Consider the following 18,565-nt stretch of genomic DNA (forward strand, 5'->3'; position numbering starts at 1 on the left):
ACAGAAATAGAGCTGGTAGAGAGAAATTTGCCTCACTGCTTTTTTGGGGTTTGTTTTTGTTTTGAAATGGGGATATTGTGTGACCCCATCTTGAAAGGGGGAAGAACAACTCTGTCTCTTCTGTGCAAGACCGGATAGCTGTTTGTCAATGGAAGGAATACTTTCTCCAGCCATCTTGAGCCTCCCATACTCCTTAATGGTATTAGTCAGAAAGAAGGGGGCACAGTGAAAAGCCAAATCCTCTTCAGATGCCATTTGTGGCACCGGAAAAGCAGTGAAAAATAAAAAAAATCCAGACTCAGTTCTTCAACATGACCATGCTACTGTGAACAATCTCTTTAGATTTTAATCTCAAACTTTGTTAAAACAGCTGTCCTAGTGCTTCGCTGCTTAGACAGCTCTGAACAGCTACAATGGGCAAGTGAGAGGTGGCATTAATTCAAAGATATGACACTTAATTGTCCTGCTGACACCTTAGTAGTGACTCAGCTGTGTAAGCATCTAAGAGCATTTTAAGAATCCTGAGTATTTCAACATACAGACAGGGTAGTTTAGGAAATAAAAGCACCTAAAAGCCAGCTATGACACAGAGCAGCATCTAGGAGAGCTGTTTATACATCAGTAACCCTCCTGAATCCAAAGTATGCTCTGTCCTACTCTCTAAATCCTCCTTGTTCCACCAACGTAGGAGGTCTGTAGATCATCCTCTGTGTTGCAAGTGACAAAACCCAAGACACCCTTTCCCTCACAACCTTCTCTTGATGCTCCTGTCTGACTCAGAGAAAAGTAGTACATGCTTCAGGAAAGAGATATTGGCCAGAAGCAAGTATTTTCTCAGCCTGTACTAATTCTGCTGTATCGGAATAAAGACTGCAAGCTACATTCATCATGCTACCCTGGTGCAGCTTTCGTCTGTCTCCCATGTTTCATCCTTCTGAAGCCTGGAAGCCAGTGGGCCTCTTGTCACCCTCTCCACATAATTCTCTTCCTTTCTTTGTTATTTTTCAAGCTTAGTGGCAGGGAGTTTCACCGTTCACCCCCTATTAACCCTTCCTATATTTAGTATTTATGTCAGAATCAAACAGTTCTTTGCTAGAGCAGTGAGCAGAGAAGGTGAAAGAAGTGAGTGGGAGACAGAGGTGGCTGCTGAGCTGGTGCCTGTCCCAGTGGCAGAAGAATGAATTAAAAAAAGAAAAAAAAAGATACAACATGTCAGGCATCAAAAAGAAATGGCTCCACCATCACTGTTGATTCAGGGTCTCATAAGAAGGCAGTCAGCTCCAGAAGTGTTCTGACTTCTGAAGAACGGAGTAAGAAGAAGAACACTGAACTTCTGCCCAAGGCCCTACCTGCAGATTTTGGTTGACTTACAGAGAGCATCCAGCAAGCTTGCTCTGGCCTAGCATTATGCAGGTGTGCGGAAGGACTGACACTAATACCTATGTTGTGTGCAGAAATTCTTCCTACTTCCTCATTTCAACCTAAGTTCAGCCTGAACTTCCCAAGTTGTTGATTTTCTTCAGAGCATAGTTCAGGGCAGGACAAGATGCCTGGCAGGCAAATAACCCACACCTTTATTTTTGGCTCAGGTGGTACAGCATCAAGTGAGCAACTCCCTGTAACTCAAAGCTACTGAAACGCAGTACTGAATCACCCAATTCCATTAAGTTACCACTTTCCAGGAACTTCTCTGTAAGGATACAAGGGGCACTCAAGATTCTTCTGAAAACTCCCCACTGCTTCTGTAACCACGCTGCAGAGAAAAACAGCTTTCAGGGAGCAAACTGATTCTACACCAGCAAAGTATTGCCAGAGTCTAGGCCTGCTATCTGCTGAATACTGCTATACATTGTTCCCACTTCAGTGTCTCCTAAAACTGGCTGTGCATACAAACATTAGGTAGATCAAGGTCCACAAGACATTTCTCAATCAACAGCCAACAACAGATTTAAGAAGATGCTACTTATAAACAGAGAAGTCCACATTAACTGATTTGCACCCACTCAAGCTCACAGAAGAGGACATTTCTGTCCTCCATGTGTTCCTTGAGAAGTCTAAGCTGAAAGAAATAAAAAAATGTTACTTTACAGTTTATACTTACTTTCTCACTAAGAATTTTCAACAGAACAAAAACAAACTCTGGCTTATTATGGAATGGGTTTCGGTACGTTCCGCTTTCATTAGATGTTTCCTATACTAAAGTATTTTTTGCTTTGGAAACCCTGCCGCTGCAAGTCTTTGAAGCACATACTGAGGATTACCATAAGCAACCTTTCAGAAGAACATACCAGAAAGATGACATGGTCCTAGTTATTCCAATCTCATTAACTGGGCAAGCAGGCAAGTGTTTGAAACAGACTGCAGAACATAAGGAAGTGCTTTTCTCCCAAAAAGGCTGCTCAGCAGAATGTACCACTGCAACACAAATGCAGATGTCGCTCTGAGACAGTCATGCTGTGTCACACAGGCAAGTATTAAACAAAGAATTGGGACATCTAGGAGAATAAGTGTCAACTCTCAGTTTCCTCCTCACCCAGCAACATTCTGCTCAGTCCTTTCAAACAGCATGAGCTGATCTAAGTTTATGGACCTGTTATCAAGGATGGCAACATACGGTTCAGCTACACGTGGAATATTATTTTATTTAGATCAGCTATACATATTAATGTTATCTTGACAGCTACTATAAGAAAAATTGCACAACAGCTATTTTGCTAGAACCATGTTAATTAGCCAAAGACCAATGATTTTTGACTACCCTTACCTTCACAGGCTCTTACCAGAGAATAAGTATCTTGTTCATGTGGTGAAAAACACGCAGCAGCCATCAAAACCAGCCAGGGCAGCTGCTAATAATTGTCATGTAGAGTCTGTAGAGAAAAAGTCCTAAAAAAAACTAATATAGGAGCCTTTGTGTTTCTCTTTGTCTGTGACATTCCTAATTCATCCAAAGGCATTGGCCCAATACACACACCCTTGTGTGTGAGAAGAAAAGAGGAACAGAGTTGAAACATTAGAGATCAAAACACGCCAGATCTACTCTCAGAGAAAACCACACTGTGCACCTTGTTTTTAATAAACATGGGAAAATAAAAGAGAACCTATAGATAGGAACAACTTTCTTATTGTGGAAGTTCCACAGTAATCATTTATTTATTAGAAAATCTATTCAGTATATGCAAAGAGATGCAAAAGACTGTTGAATAACTAATTGCAAAACACAGATGTCTGCTTAAGCGGAGTCCAGCAGCCTCCAAGTTCAGGCTGTGTTGCGAAGATCATGTCCCATGCCAAGTGACCAGCACTTGGATTTCAATTGCATGAAATGGAGAACACCTGCTTTTGGATACCAAACCAGTTGTTCAATCCTTTTCATATAAGCCACCACCTACAATGAACCATTCAATACGGAGCATGAAATGAGGGGTAGGCTATGGTTCAGCTTCTCCTGAAAGCTTTCATTGCAAAAACTTGCAGCCTACAGCCAACACGGCAGCATAGCAGGAATATATGAATCCCTGCAAAGTAGGCAAATGCCAAAATTACTACCTGACACAAATCAGGTACAGCCTGTACACACCTTTATAAAACAAGGGTATTTATGTGGTGTTTGGAAGCGTGTGATGGAAATCTCTGTGCAGTGAGACAGCCTGATGTTGTACAGACGCATCAGCTGTGCTTATTCCCACAGCAAGCTCTGCAGCTCAAGTGCTGAATCAAAACAGCTCTACAACCATCATCACAGGGGCCGTGAAGCACTCCAGCAAGTCTGAACCCAGTACTGACTTGCTGCAAGTTGGAAACCGTCCTCTGCTGAGCTGCCCCACAATGACAAAGAGAGTCTGTAGGATCAGTTATAGCTGTACTTGTAACCTTAGAGTGCTCCTGTAGCTTCCTTGTTCCTAAGCAACCAGTCTTATTCAAACAAGCTGCCTCCAATACTTCTGGCCACTACAGAGAGAAAACGCCTGAGCCCCTTTTTCTCTCCATCCCAACCAGTTTCAAGAGGTAGATCTAACAAGTTTGTTTAATCTTTTTCCCCTCCTTCCACCTGAAAGCAGCTGCAGGCCAGGTTGCTTTAAAGCTCATACCCCAAATAAGTAGCCTGATGCCTTTCCATGAGATCTGGGAGTGAAAAAACCCAAACACTGAGTTGAGGGGGAAGTATCGTGAGTCTCCAAAATCACAGTAAGGGCATGAAGCTCAAATCCTAGAGAGCTCATAAGGTGTAAAGGCTGGACTGGGCATGATCAGAGGCAGCAGATAAGTTTAGGAGCTGAACCCATACACAACCCACTGCAAATTTAAGGCACTCCTGTAACGTTCCACTTTCAAGCCTTTTCAAGCTCTTTGACTTTTATCAAAATTCCTATTCCAAAGGCAATGAGCTTTTTCTTCTTCAGCACCTCTGTGTGAAAAGTACACATCCATCAATATCGCAGTTCCACTGAGGAAGCTTCTCTGAAGTCAGATACATAAAAGTTCGGCCAAATTATTTTATAGAAACCACCATTCCCTCTCCTTTCTAGGGCACCCCTTCCCCATGTACAAAAAGGACAGGAGATCCTGGCGAGCCTCTTCTTGCTTTGAGGATGCATGCCATAAGACTCTCTCATAAACACTACACATACCACAGTGAATCACGTGGTACTCCATCTATTCTGGAGAAAAAAATTTAATCCATTTGAATAAAAATAATAATAATTTAAAAAATCAAAAATTCCGTAAGTCTTGTATATTTCAAACCTCAAATTTCAGCTCAGCACACTTGCTGCAAGGAAGAAGCCCATTTTCAGTCTGTCTTCCCACAGCTCAGTACACGGTTGTTGGATGAAGTGATGCAAGGAACAAAAAACTTCCCATCAATTACCACCAGAAGCTAAATATATGTACTTGTAAATACAGTCTATACGCTGACAGTGACGGAGCAGTAGTGAATGGGAACCAGCCATTCCAAGAACTACATGCTAATACATGACTACACTCTGAGTCAAACTAGAACATCTAATTTTCATGGAGTACAAGATGTTCCTACTCACATTTGCCCCTTTATTTGGATTATGACCCCACAACTCAGAGCCAAAAGCAAACACACTAACTTCTCTGTTTATGCAAGTTGGTGTCCAATATCCTATTACAAATCCAGCTTTACTGGTGCATTTAACAAAACACACTAGATGTGAACTCAGGCAACTAAGGACCTGGCTCACATTCACTTCTACCATCTCTGCTGCCAGGACAGGGTGAAGATGAAGCAAGCAAAAATGGCTAGACCCAAGGCCACCAGATATCGCATCTCCAAGCCCAGGGATGGTCTCTCTACAGATTACTACATCAGCTAGGTCTGTAGGAACTTGCGCTGGAATGCAATTAAACAAAAGAGCACCGATACTCATTTGTTAACAGAGTAAATCCAGCTTTTGATATTCAAAACCTAAAAAAGAGTGATCTGTGAACTGAAATTACCTTTTAGAGACAATTTTTTTAGCATCTTTGCCTCCAATAGCTACCTTACAGGTCTGTCTTCACCCTCCCCCCTCAAAGGCACTGGGAACCTGCTTCAGATCCTCACTGTTTTGTACCGTTCTTTCTCCTGCTACAGAACACCTTTAGCGTCTCTGCAGCAGTATTTAAATAGACAGCAATGACATCTAGTGGCTTGTTAAGAATTTGCCTTACTAAATTTCCAGCTCATTTGTTTTTAGAAAGTAGACAAAACACACAGCTCTCAGCATTTCAGTTAGCTGCTTCCAACTACATAGACCAAAATTCTCTACAAACTCTTCCGTAACACACACGCACTGTCATCTCCCCCAGCTCGCAGCATTTCCCCAATCCCTTGCTTGAAGCCTACGAGGTGAGGCAGTAGGCACAAGTTTGCTTTAGGCCTTGCCTGCACAACGACATTTCTTCAGTGTAAATCTAGCTACACATATCTGTTCTGGTTAAATGGGGCTGGGGCTCCCACCCACCCTTTTGGTTATGCTGTTCTCTAGCTGCATTAAACTAAATGGTAGAGGTTATTCACACAGACAAGGACAAGGCCCAAGGCCACATCATTTGTAACAGCTGGTACACAGTTCATTCACAGCTAGAAGAACATACAAAGGACTGTGATTTCTAAAATGTAGCTGTGCTGAAATTACAAGGAGAAAAGATAAAAATGCTATCCTGAAAGCAAAGAGGAAGAGATTTTGCAGATTAGATTTATGGGAGAACAGTAAGCAGTTCACTTCCCTCCACCCCTCCAAAAACCCCTCTTACCTTTTTCACTGAGTGATACTGCAAAATTGTCAAGAAGCACAGGTGAGTGGTTACTGAAACTTTTGAAGCACGTGACAATGTAAGGAAAGTTCAGAAGGTATCTTTATATAGCTTCCTGTACTATTGGCACTAGTCATTTAATCACTGCTGGAGTCTTTGCAGGCATTAACACTCTCTACAGCCTTGACAGTGAATGATCTAAAAGATTTTTCAGTTGACAATGGTGAGGAAGCATGAGATTTGTAGTATATGTATCTGGTGCACAAGCCTACAGCCCTCAGAGAATGTTGCATACTAGTCATTAAAAAAAAAATTACCTAGTTCTAGTTTTGTTAACTGAGACATCTTAATACCTAAGACTGGAATCAATAGGTTCTTGAGGTGCCTTCCCCTACCATTCCATCTCAGGCAAAGACTTGAGGGTTTTTATTTACTTGCTATGCCTCAGTTCCCACAGACACACGCGTCTTCCAATATTATGGATGAGCAGATCTCCCTGGAATCATCTATAAGCAAATAATATCGCTAATCTTCAGAGCACAACAGAAACATTTAGCAATGCAACTGTTCTGTAGCACTAATAGGAAAAGAATGGAAGACTATAATAATTCTAATATACCAGGAAAGCATCCCGTGAAAACCCAAAAGTAAAGAGATGGAACAAGTACTAAGAACGTCTCAAAGAAAATAAATAACTTGAAATTAGTCCCTGCATCAGAATGAGCTGCTACTCATGTTTCTGCTGAAGGGCAGAAAAACAGCCACTTGCCTTCGACCAGAAACTGGTTTGGGTGGGGGGGCTACTGTTGCTTTATAATGACATATACAACCTTAAATATCACACTGCTTACATGAAAAGATGATGATTCAGGAGTGGCCAGTTATAACAGGTTTAATGCTGAACTTCAAAAGACATCACATTTAGTTTTCATCACAAATTCTTCTGGCAGACCCATCGACTTATTCATACTCATTCTGGATAGCAAAAGGCTATCCAGAGCCAAAGAAAACTACAGCATGTGGGGTTTCTGAATCACTGCTTAATGGAACCACTGAAACAGTGGTTTCTGATAAGCCAGCAACAAACACTACCAGGTGGTAATGAGACTGCCTATCCCATGGCTCCAACAATGAAAAGAGGATTTGAAATCCTCAGATCTTCCCACTGTCAGCTCTGTTTTTTATTACTCATGTCATTTTACACAGATAAAATTCATTCATTCCAGGCTGAAGCTCCCAACAAAAGCATGGATGCTCTTCTGGAGCTCTGAACAGTTATCAAAATTCTTAGGTCAGCTCCTTGAGGAAACCAATTCATATTCCCTTTCAATGATGTGAAGACCCATTTCTACAACCCTATGAACAGGGTAAGTGACTAGCAGATTGAGAGAGGTACTCAAGACAAGCACATACATGCAAGTGAAAGAACTGAAGAGGTTTTTCAGAAGACAGTATTTTCTATTGCCTTAATTACAGGAATCATAATTTTTCATTTAGACCATTCCATTCCTTTGCCAATTACTACCTTTGTGATTCAGCCCCAAACAGCAGAACTTCATTAAAATTTTAGTTTCTTCAAAAATCAAACAAGGAACCCTTGCTAAATCGCTAAGGAAAACTTTTTGTTCCCTCACCCACAATGTAGTGATCACCACCTTCTCGGAAGAATTTTCCAAGTCTGAGCAATAGACAGAAGCATCGACCTGCAGCCATCTCCAGAAAGTATCAAATACTGTCAGGAAGGCAAAAGCCTGCCTGGTCACAAGGTACTGGCTTCAAATGGCAAAGCAAATTTCATACCAACAGAACTTTTCTGTAGTCTACCTTTGAGGGAACCTATGACTAGATCTCTAGTCTAGTGCTCAGGTGCAGCTTGAAGAGGACCACAGCAGGACAATACAAACGGGCTGCGTTCCTGCTTGCAGAGTATCAGTTGAAAGATTACTACTGCATATATAAATTTTGGTTTGGGGTGAAGACAAAACCAAGACCCACTATGCAAAGACAGTCATAGTAGAAATAGGATGGAGAGAGGGAAGAAGGGGTGAACAGGCTAGGAAGTATTACCAGAAAAAAAGAGAAAAGTACCTAGAGAAAATTCAGATGTATGGGCTTGTCCATAAAGCTTGTGGGAAAGAGAATTATACACCTTGAATTGCAGGCAAATGACTTAAGTCTATTATGAGACACTTCTGCTTAAGAATTATACACATTCTTATATTACATTGTGTAGAAACATATATTTGTCTAGCATGATGTTTACAAAACATATATGCAAGAGCATTTGTCCTTTCATGTTCTTTCCATGTATGTGGTTACAGACTCTCAGCAAAAAGGAAACAGAAGACAATTCTAGCTTTGAAAGTGATGAATGAAGACTACACTGCTTAGTGTTCCTCACTACCTTTCCCTTTAAGCTTGTCTTCACCAAAACAAATACCCCACAACAGGGAAGACAAGTCATAGGCTGTTCCCAATTCCTTCTGGACAACAAGGCACTCCATTAGCTTCACACTGAGAACCTCAGAAGAACTGCAAGCAGCAAGTATCTGCTAAAAAAAAAATATTCCAGTAGGTTAGCACTAACTATTGTTCAAGTTCTTAGACAGCCATAGCTATAGCTCCCCATTTTCAAGACTAGTTCACTGTAATCCTGAAAACAAGGATTACAAGGAAAACAAGGATCACTACTCTTTCCTTAGAGTTCCACAGAAGCCACTGTGTTCCTGCTTCTGGAGGTTATATTCCCACCACAGAAGTTTCACAAGCTGTGAACAAAACCACTCTGGTGCATTGACAGTTGTAGATCTGGAAAACTACAGCCAGCTTTGCATCTCCTCTTCATACTTTTGGGGATCAATAAAAGGTTTGTCAATGGACCGGATCATCAGCTCACCACAGTACACACATTCAGCCGCCACAATGTCATCAATGTCAGCTTTGATCTGTTCCCGGCTCTGCTGCCCCTTCCCCAAGCTAATGGTATCTGTGTCTTTGGGACGATGGTGGCTCTTGGAAGGCTGACTGGTAGCTGCCAGCTTCTTCTGAAGATCTTCAAGTTTTGCCTGCTTATAGGCAGGAAGGTTTGGGAAAACTGCTTGGAGGAGACAGTCATAGTGAAACATGTGACCACACAGGAAAAGGTAAAAAGGGCGGTTTAGAAGTGGAAAGTCACAAGCAGCACATTTTTCCTGAGGCTCTACAGAGCCATACTTATTTCTCATTTCCTGGATGTCCTCTCGGATTCTCTTGGCACTCTGTGTGGCTTCCTCCATCTCCCTTTTAAGCTCCTCAATGTGTTTGTTGTAGTCCTCCAGGGAGTTACAGATTGCCTCCTTGAAATGGTCAATAGTGACAAAGTCTGGAAAGAATGGCAGGACGTCTTCAATCTTCAGCAGGGCACAGCTGGAGAGGCAGGCCATTGCCTTTTTGACATCCTTCTCTTCCTGAACAACATGGCGAGCAATCTTCAACCAGAGCTTCTTCCGGAGTTCCTCATCATCTTCAGGGAGATCTGCACAGGACTTGGCAAGATCAACATCCACCTAGAAGTTGCACAAACAAGGAAACTGAGTTAAGCTTCCCTCTTCGTTTATCCACCATTCAGCTTCAAAGCCTGCTGTCCATTATAGGAGGCATTAATAGAAAACTTCTATTGCTCTCTCATTGCCTAGGGCTGCACTACTGACCTGCTCCTTATTTACATGTCAAACACCTCTCCTCTCCACCAGTATTACTCCCTGGAGATTTGCTTGCTACCCAGCAGAGAACAACAAAGCCCAGCACTACAATAAGGACAAATCCATGTTACAGTATCTTTGCTGGCCACACATTTCAGCAAAGACATAGCAATGCCAATAGAAAAAATTCCAACATCTCCCTGAAGGTCAGACTAAGGCATTCTTCTGAGATGACTATCATAGCTAGGAATAGGAAGTAATTAGAATCCTGAACAATAGCTATACAAGTCTTGCATAAATGCAGAGATGTTAAAGGTATTTTATGTTAGAGACTGAGCTTAAGACAGACAGTACTTCCCCTTGTACTCCCCATGCCCCTACCCTTAATTATGGCTTGTCACAGTCAGCTGTCTACTTAAAACAATTGTGAAAGCACAGAAGTATGTTAACAGAGACAGGTCTTTCTTCCTAGACTTAGCTGCACAACTCCTATACTGATGAGTCCGTCCAGTTCCTCTCAATGCTTGGTTGTTCAAGATAACTTGAACAAGCTAGATTCCTATATATCATAGCATGCATGCACAGACACACACATACCTGTAAGGCGAGATCCACAGCCTCCTCATATAATTCCATCACTTTGTAAATATGGACACATGCATGGTTGTGCCCATGCTCTGCACACAGGCGCAACGCGTACTTCAGGTCATAGTGGATCCTGTTTGGGTTGGTTCCTGCTTGCTCCAGGTATGATAGCAGCGAGTCTGGTCGACACAAAGCATAAAGAGACAACAGGTAGTTGTGAATGGCTTGCTGGGTTTCCTCCAACTGATAGACACAGAACTCCATGTATCTAATGGCTTCATTGATCTGCTGGGTGCTGGCACTCTGGCTATAGTTAACAAGGGCTGGAATGAGGTTCCTGGCATCCAGCCTAGAGCCCATAGAAATCCAAGCATCAACTACCTTCTTGGGAATATGCTGGATGAGGACTGGAGAGAACTTGTAGAACAGCTTCTCGTCTCTGTGCCTGGACAGCACATTTAGAGCTTCATCGTACTCATCATGCTGGCAGTGGTGAGCTACTACGCGCTCATAGTCCTGCATGATGACTGCAAAGTAGACCATGTGCTCTGTGTCCCCATGGCTTGCCAACAGCTCATAAATAGATGCCCGGTTATTAAATAGACAGTCTTTGTTTTTCGGACTGCTCAGGAAAGTGCGAAACTTCTCACGTGTATCCAAATAGAGATTTCGCTGTGAGGGATCTCCTTCCAATATACCTAGCCAGTTCAGGTACAGCTCCGTTAACCACGTGGTCAGCAGAGTTGTCTGTGTTTTCTCAGAAGGCTTTAGGTTACTTAGCTTCTTAATCAGAAACTCCATCAGGGCCTCTTCTTGCTTGGCTTCGATGAACTTAAGGGCAATTTCCTCAAAGTAGTTCTGGGTCAGCGCATAACATTTGGCACTGTCTAGATACCTCTTGTTTTGGAAGCAGTGCTCTGCCTCTTTTGCCAGCACAATATCTAGGCACTCTGGGCGGTCTTTACAATACTCTTTGGCTAAATCAAATTTGTTCATATTCATATACATCTTCCACACATCTCTAGATTCCCGCTGGACGTGGTAGCGGAACACTACTTTCTCAGTGTGGATCCATATCTGCTGGACTGTGGGATCTTTGATCATGCGTGTCAGTAAGCCAAACTTCTCCAGGAACAGATCTTGAAAAACAACCTGCCCATTCAGAGTGCATACAGCCTTCACCCGATCAGGCAGCAGCAACAGGAAGTGGAACTGGGTAAGTACAATGGATATTGGCTTGTTCACAGTTATGTCAATATCAGAAGGATAAACCCAGACCCGTTCATCACTCAAAATTGAATCAGGACGGCTATAATCCAATGTACCGTATAACACACCATTTCCCATCATCCAGGCAAAGGAGCGTGGGTTGGAGCGTAGTTTTGGGGTGTAAAAGGCTATCTCACTGAAACCAAAGCTGGCCGGAAACTCCCGGAAGCTGGGCAAATGGTCAGCATGCATAGCAAATATGGAGCTGAAGCCTTGCTGCTCTGTTCCTTCAGGCACTTTGCCAACAAACTGGAAGAGTCTCTTTCGAGTGGTGGCTATAATAAAAAATTTCCCTTCTATCCCTCGTTCAATCTCCAAGCAGCAGACTGGGGCAGGTCCTGATTCCTCCTCCAGAGTGTAGACCTGTCGAAAGTACTGGTCGGGATTAGTGCTGAAGAGGCTTCCCTCGCTGACAGAGATTTCAGCTTCATAGATCTGCCCCTGGGCTGTCCCCACCAGGATAGGCCCAGTGTTGGTCTCTGAACCAAGAAATTTGTTCCAGCCCACACTTTCAATCAAGTGGCCTTTCCAGCGGGAGAGTGCTCGCACTTTCTGAACGCTTCTGTTCAGGTAAAGGCATTCACTGGTGTTCAGGGCAATCAGGAGATGAGAGCCTGCCAACAGGAGAGGGGTATGGGAAGGAGAAGGAGAGAACAAATTAAGACTGTGCCTAAGCGAGCCAAATTCCTGAGGCTTCTAATCCTCACATTTGATAAGCTCCAATATCAACATACTTAATCCAAGACTTTCCCAGGCATTCATAGGAATGTGGGGGATTTCCATACTGGATCAGAATGGTAGTCCATATGTTGCAAACTTAAATTACTAGTCCCAGATGCTTCAGCGAGACGGTATTCTTCCGTTTCAATAAGTGTTCTAAGGACAAACAGTTCCCAGAATTCTCTCCTATCCCTGGCAGTTGGTGACAGATATGAGCATCTCCTTCCAAACTTTTGTTTTGTTTTTTAAAAATCAGTCAAGGCTACAGTGAGCTGCAGATGTTTTTACAGTCCTTTTAAAAAATTCTTATATAAACACATACAGCACAGGGTGACTGCAAAGATTTCATGGGTTTTAGCAGCCTTGCTCAGAACAGCCTAATTGCATGTGTTCATTTCAGAGAGTTCAAAAGCAACAACATACACACAACAAGCCAGTGTTTTTCTAATAGCGCAGGGGCAAATCAGTGGGCAGGGCCCCTGGGCAATGGAGTCCTGCCCACAGAAGAACCACCTGTTCTCTTTGTGTTCTGTCAATAAGGAGAACTCCTTCACCAGTACTTGTTATGCACATTCAATTGCATCTGCTGCCAACCACTGTCTGTAAATATACATAGTCCATTGCCTCACCTGTGTGGTCCAAAAACATCTTGTAGACTTTGGCTTCATCTTTGCGTCCCAGCTCTACCTGATTAGGTTCATCTGGCTTCCCAAGATCAATCCTGCAAAGAGAAACCATGAAAGCATGCCTCCAACAAAAGTTCACATAGGCGTAATTGCTTACTGTTTTCCATATTGGGTTCATGGCTTCTTACCCAGTTTGTAATTGTAAGTTCTCTAGCAACTTAAGGAAAAAAAGGCAGGGGAAAACAAATGATAACTTCAAGTCTCTGGCAGCATTACCTGAGAAGGGTGTCTTTGCCAAGGCTCATACAGAGCTGGTTAGAGGAGACCACTAAGCTGTTAATTTTCTCTGGAGGAGCAAAATCAATCCTTTGCTTGTTAAATATTGGTGTTTCCTTCTCCAGTCTTGCATTCACATATCCTGGAGAAAGAACATGAACACTTAAAAACAAAACAAGACAAATACCCACAACAACCACCCCACACTACATCAAAATCTAACCTAAAAGACTAGAAGGATCATCGCCTGTTCTGAGTTTTACTGAAAAGGGGGTGTGCTCCATGGAGCCTGAACACAGAGAGCAGCACTCATGTAGAGATGTATAATAGAAAAGAAAAGTAGTAATACGCTTTACTGTCTTGTCACAGAACTACAAACTTTTCACAAGCATTAACTTGAAAGCACACAGAATTCCAGGGGAAGCCACAAAACTGCCACATAAACTGCATAAAAAGCTGAAAATGAGAGTAGAATCACAAAGTAATTTGTTTTTCTTAGTTGACAGTTTATTTGTTCAAGACAGGAAAGAATGGCTGGTATTACATAAGACACAAAGAGGGCTCTGGTTTGACACTCCCATACAAGCTACCCAAGAGACCACTGTGGTGTTAATTGAAACATATTTCTCTCTTATTCCATGTTGGAATGGAATGAGCTACCATACTTGACATCCATCATTCACAAGCTAAAGCTATTTTTAAAGCCATGTTGAGTTTTTTGTATTCACATAGCAGACTTCATCATAGAGAGAAGACTGTTGGATTATTTGCTGCATGGAACACAGCTGGAGGTCACAATGCTGCTTTTAACCATAACCCTGTTTTACCAACCATAACTCTATCCTAATTGCAACTTTCCAGTTGTTGCTGGAAGGCATGCAAACTACTTATTAGAGCCAAAACAATAACCAAGACCTGGTGATTGCTGAATCAATGCTCCAATCTTGGCATAAATTGCTTCCTGAGCCAAAACCCATTCAGACTGGGATTTGCCATGAAACAGTAAACCGAGATGGAGCCAGAATAACCTAATCCTCAGATACTTTTGAAAACCATGCCTGACTTCTAAGAAATGCCCAATTAAGTTAAGGTTAGAGTTAACGGTTGAAGTTTGACAAGACATGGCCACCCTATGGGACACATGTTGCGTTTTAAGCCCAACCAAGCAATCTGACAAATCAATGAACTGAAAATGGGAGCGTGTACAACCACAGCAAGTTACCTCATGCGACTAAGTAAGTATTCAGCTAGTCAGTTTAGTCCCAACCAGCTTGGGAAATGTGGCATCCATACGAAGGCATGTTGAGGGATTACTTGTGAAGGAGATCTAGGTGGCAAAGGCAGAGAATGGAGAAGTAAGGTCTGACTTGAGAGAAGTGACAGACTTCTGCAGAAATATGTTAATAAATAAACAAACAAATAAAAACCCCTTAGAAATCTATTGCTTTAAAAACCTCTTATGATCTTCAGTGCAGATGGGCAAAGCACAAGATGCAGTTCAAACTCTAAGACTCGTTCCTTTGGCTACGACAAAGGCAAAGCCCAGCCGTAGGCAAGCGGTCAACAAACTGAAACTTTTAAGACAGGTGAACCTGTAACACCACGTGGCAGCACAGAGAAGCAGCATGACAGATTTAGTTTTCATTGAAGACAGTAGACCTCTGCACCCAAATACATGGGACTTGCAGAGACCATGCCATTCTATTCCTAAATGAGGACAGCACTCTTTATGGACTTCCTATGAGGAAGCAAAAAACTACAAAAGAGCTCAGATATGACAGTGAACTGCAAAATAAGAAGGCATTTGTATAAAACCAAAACCAAGTGATGATGCTCATTAGCAAAATCCTGGAACATATGCGTGTCCACAAATAGATCTTATCACAAAGTTTCATCCATATCTGTCCCATGAGACAGGTTTTCCCAATGACTGAATTTCCCATACGCACAAAGTCTTACATAACCCTCTGACAAAGAAAACAGCAGAGGATCTCAGTCTGACCACACTACCTCAAGCTAGAAAGCAAGACAGATTTATACATTGCTAGGTTAACCCATCTGCTTTGCTTCATGTGCGAGTGAAGGATTTCTAAAGCAAGCGGATCCATGCAGCAGTTAGCCTGGACAGGAAGATTAAGAACAAGAAGAGCTATAGCAAGGTAAGGCCATTCATGGCCGAAGGAGCTAACTAGGAAGATGTAAACTTAAAGAAAAAAGAAACCTGGGATTGTGTCTCAGAGTAAACAGGCTGCTTCCATTCTAAAGAGCATAGGCCTGACACTCTCCAGACTGGGACTAACAGCACCACTTCAAAGCACACTCAATACCTATAACCTCCCCCAAATTATCCTGAAAAACACTAATTTCAGCCATGTTGCTGTTGAAAGGGCCAGTGGAGTAGTGGAAAGCAGCCTGCTAACACTACAAGTCCTTTAATTGCCTGTTGTACCAATGCCTTCTCCTTGCCTCTGCCTCCACACTAGACCAGCTGCGGGATCTTTAAAGCATTCTTGTTTTAGAGGAAAGATGCACATGCAGGAACAGACAAAGCAACCACAATCTGAGTAGGCAGCCTTTTGCCCAGCACATATGTTTTCTTCTTACACGTTGATCCACATCTTAAACATTACCCACTTACACAAATGTGCGTTCCTTCCAGTTCTTTCCGGTTAAGCAGAACAGATGTTCTTCATTTCAGATTAAGGAGCTGCAATGCCAAGGCTTAAATTTGCTGGTATGAACTGCGGTTCAAACCGTGCAGACAAAACTCCCAAGCTGCAGATTCATATGATGTCACAGCTAACCAATAAATATAAATACTTATTTTTATATATAAAAAGGAAGGATTACTCTGATGGGAAAAACCCACACACCAATGGATTGCCAACTCACATTCATTCAGGCAATCCTGAATTTTTTTCAGATTGCCATCAGGCAAAACAAGGCTGACTGAGACAGCAAGGAAACCCAAACACAGGAAGGAAAGGGAGCAACTAGCACCTACGCACAGGTAGGGGTTTGAGTTGGGGTAAGTTTGGGTTTTTTTATTCAGTCATAGTTCAAGCCAGTGGATTGGATTCCAGCATTCTGGACTCTTTAGAACCGTTCCCATTACAATTATAATAACTGTAGGATCATCATCACTAACATGAGGATTTTAGCTAGCGTCCATAACAGGAGAAGGATGCACTTCTTTAGCTTACATTTCTCTGTACAAAGGAGATGTCTATTTTATAACATGCATTCCTTTCAAACAGTCCGTTCCTTCATCCTGACCCCCAATGTCCCTCTTCTGTTCAGGTGAGATAATACTGTGGTACTTCCCACCCTGATTTCTGGGGAAATCTGTGTTTTTCCTTAAAGCTTTTAATCTATTCAGAGATCTAAGCTCACCAACATCAGTCACGTCTAGTGGGTCAAAGTAGGTCTTTTCATGCTGGAACTGCAGTACTTTAAGTTTACAGTGCAGCACTACTTTACGTTGGCAACAGAGTCACTGCTTGGTTACCTACAACTTTGAGAAACAGCACCTGCAGTTTAACAAGCACAGGGAACAACTAACTGAAACAGAGGAGTACGTTTTAACATCTTCCAAAATTTCCAACCTAACCTTTAGGACTGCTTTCAGGAAGTTAACTATTTACTTACATATTTTTCCAAAATCCATTTGCTTAAACTTCAGATTGCCCACAACTTCTACCAGCCCAAGTTTTGTTCAGAATCACCAGTGCAATCTGATTTAAGAATAATTAAAATCCTGATTAGGCTGTGCCTTTGCAATTAAGCAGTTTCCAAAACTTTCTTTGTCAACATCAATTGTCAGCAAACAGACAGATTTCTCAACTGTAAGACAGCCACGACTGAAGACAGTGTTGCAGCAGTCAAGATGAAAAGTTGAGCCCTTGAAAATTTATTTTCGGTAACACAGCTTGTCCCAACACTGTTTTGCACAACACCTATTCAGGACACTTATTCTTTACCTAATATTACACAACAAAATAACTGTGCATGTTAAAACAAACACAGGGAACATATCTACTTCAGTACCTAGACTCAGAGTAATTCTGTCTGTGTATTTATACTCAATAATATACATAGTATGACATAATTCTTCAGTTCTTACCACATACATAAACCTCACAACCTGGTTTCCCCAAAGGTTAACAGTGGGCGACACTATATGAGGAAAAAACTTGAAGGAATGTGTCCATGCATTTCCAAACTCGTAACTCACAAACACCAGCTCCACATAGCAGCTGGTACTACCACAACAATACCAGGTAGAACAGAATCCTCTCATAACCTGTGTTTTCCTGCCACACTCAATAAAATGTTGTGAGGTGGCATCTGATAGGGAAGTTATTGAGCCTAATAAAACTTGAATTTATCACGGAATATACCTGCCATTTGTTTGCTTTCTTTCACATGAAAGAAACAACTGACTGGTCATCACACTGTTACTTTACATTGATTGTACACCTCCCTGAATAGCGCACTATACCAAAGCTTCACAGACCTTGACAGAAAAGTTTAACAGTGATATAGATTGCTTTCTTGGTAATCTTCTTCAGCAGTAACCTTGCCATCATGTAGTCAGCCTAAGGGAACCACTCCAAACAACAATGAAGCCTTTGGTAAACTGCCCCTGGGTTAGGAAACTAACTGTGCAGGTACAACTTGTGCACACAGCCAGAACACTGTGGCTGTAACAGCTGGGTTCCTCAGAGAGGAGTTAAAAAAAAAAAAGGAGGCAAGCTGATGAGACGATTTCACACAACTACCACAACTCTGAACTGAATACTGCTGAGGTGTGGTTATAATTTGTGACTACGAAGGCATTCCACTTCATGTACACGTTTTCACCACACACCACTTCATGGTACGAGGGGGTATGGCCTTATGAAGCTCTCCCACAGATAACCAGCACCTCAGTTTTGCTAAGATGATCTGCATCACCCCGAGCTTCATCAGGAATCGAGTGTCCCCTGCGTCAAAACATTTCACACAGCAAATGATGGAAAAACAAATCGCAGCCGAACGTTATGCCACATACACAGCGATACCTCTTTTACTGGATACACTCCCCACAGCCTGCCATGTCTGACTCCCCACCCCGCCCCCAACTAACGAGCTGCCACCTTGCCT

The 18,565-nt window shown here is 42.3% G+C and overlaps 1 protein-coding gene across 1 annotated transcript in view; it reads right to left on the reverse strand.

Moving 5' to 3' along the window:
* Positions 1-7,426: 7,426 nt before the first annotated feature.
* The window catches only part of VPS18 (vacuolar protein sorting 18 homolog (S. cerevisiae)), an 11,695-nt gene continuing 556 nt past the window's right edge, over positions 7,427-18,565 (reverse strand). The window contains exons 2-5 of the mRNA XM_009319267.1: positions 13,421-13,562; positions 13,148-13,239; positions 10,542-12,412; positions 7,427-9,809 (exon numbers count right to left, since the gene is read on the reverse strand). Coding sequence (XP_009317542.1) covers positions 9,081-9,809; positions 10,542-12,412; positions 13,148-13,239; positions 13,421-13,562 — 2,834 coding nt within the window. The 3' untranslated portion in view covers positions 7,427-9,080. The remainder of the gene's footprint in view (positions 9,810-10,541; positions 12,413-13,147; positions 13,240-13,420; positions 13,563-18,565) is intronic.

The sequence above is a fragment of the Pygoscelis adeliae genome, unplaced genomic scaffold (assembly GCF_000699105.1).
Source record: "Pygoscelis adeliae isolate BGI_AS28 unplaced genomic scaffold, ASM69910v1 Scaffold22, whole genome shotgun sequence".
Lineage (NCBI taxonomy): Eukaryota > Metazoa > Chordata > Aves > Sphenisciformes > Spheniscidae > Pygoscelis > Pygoscelis adeliae.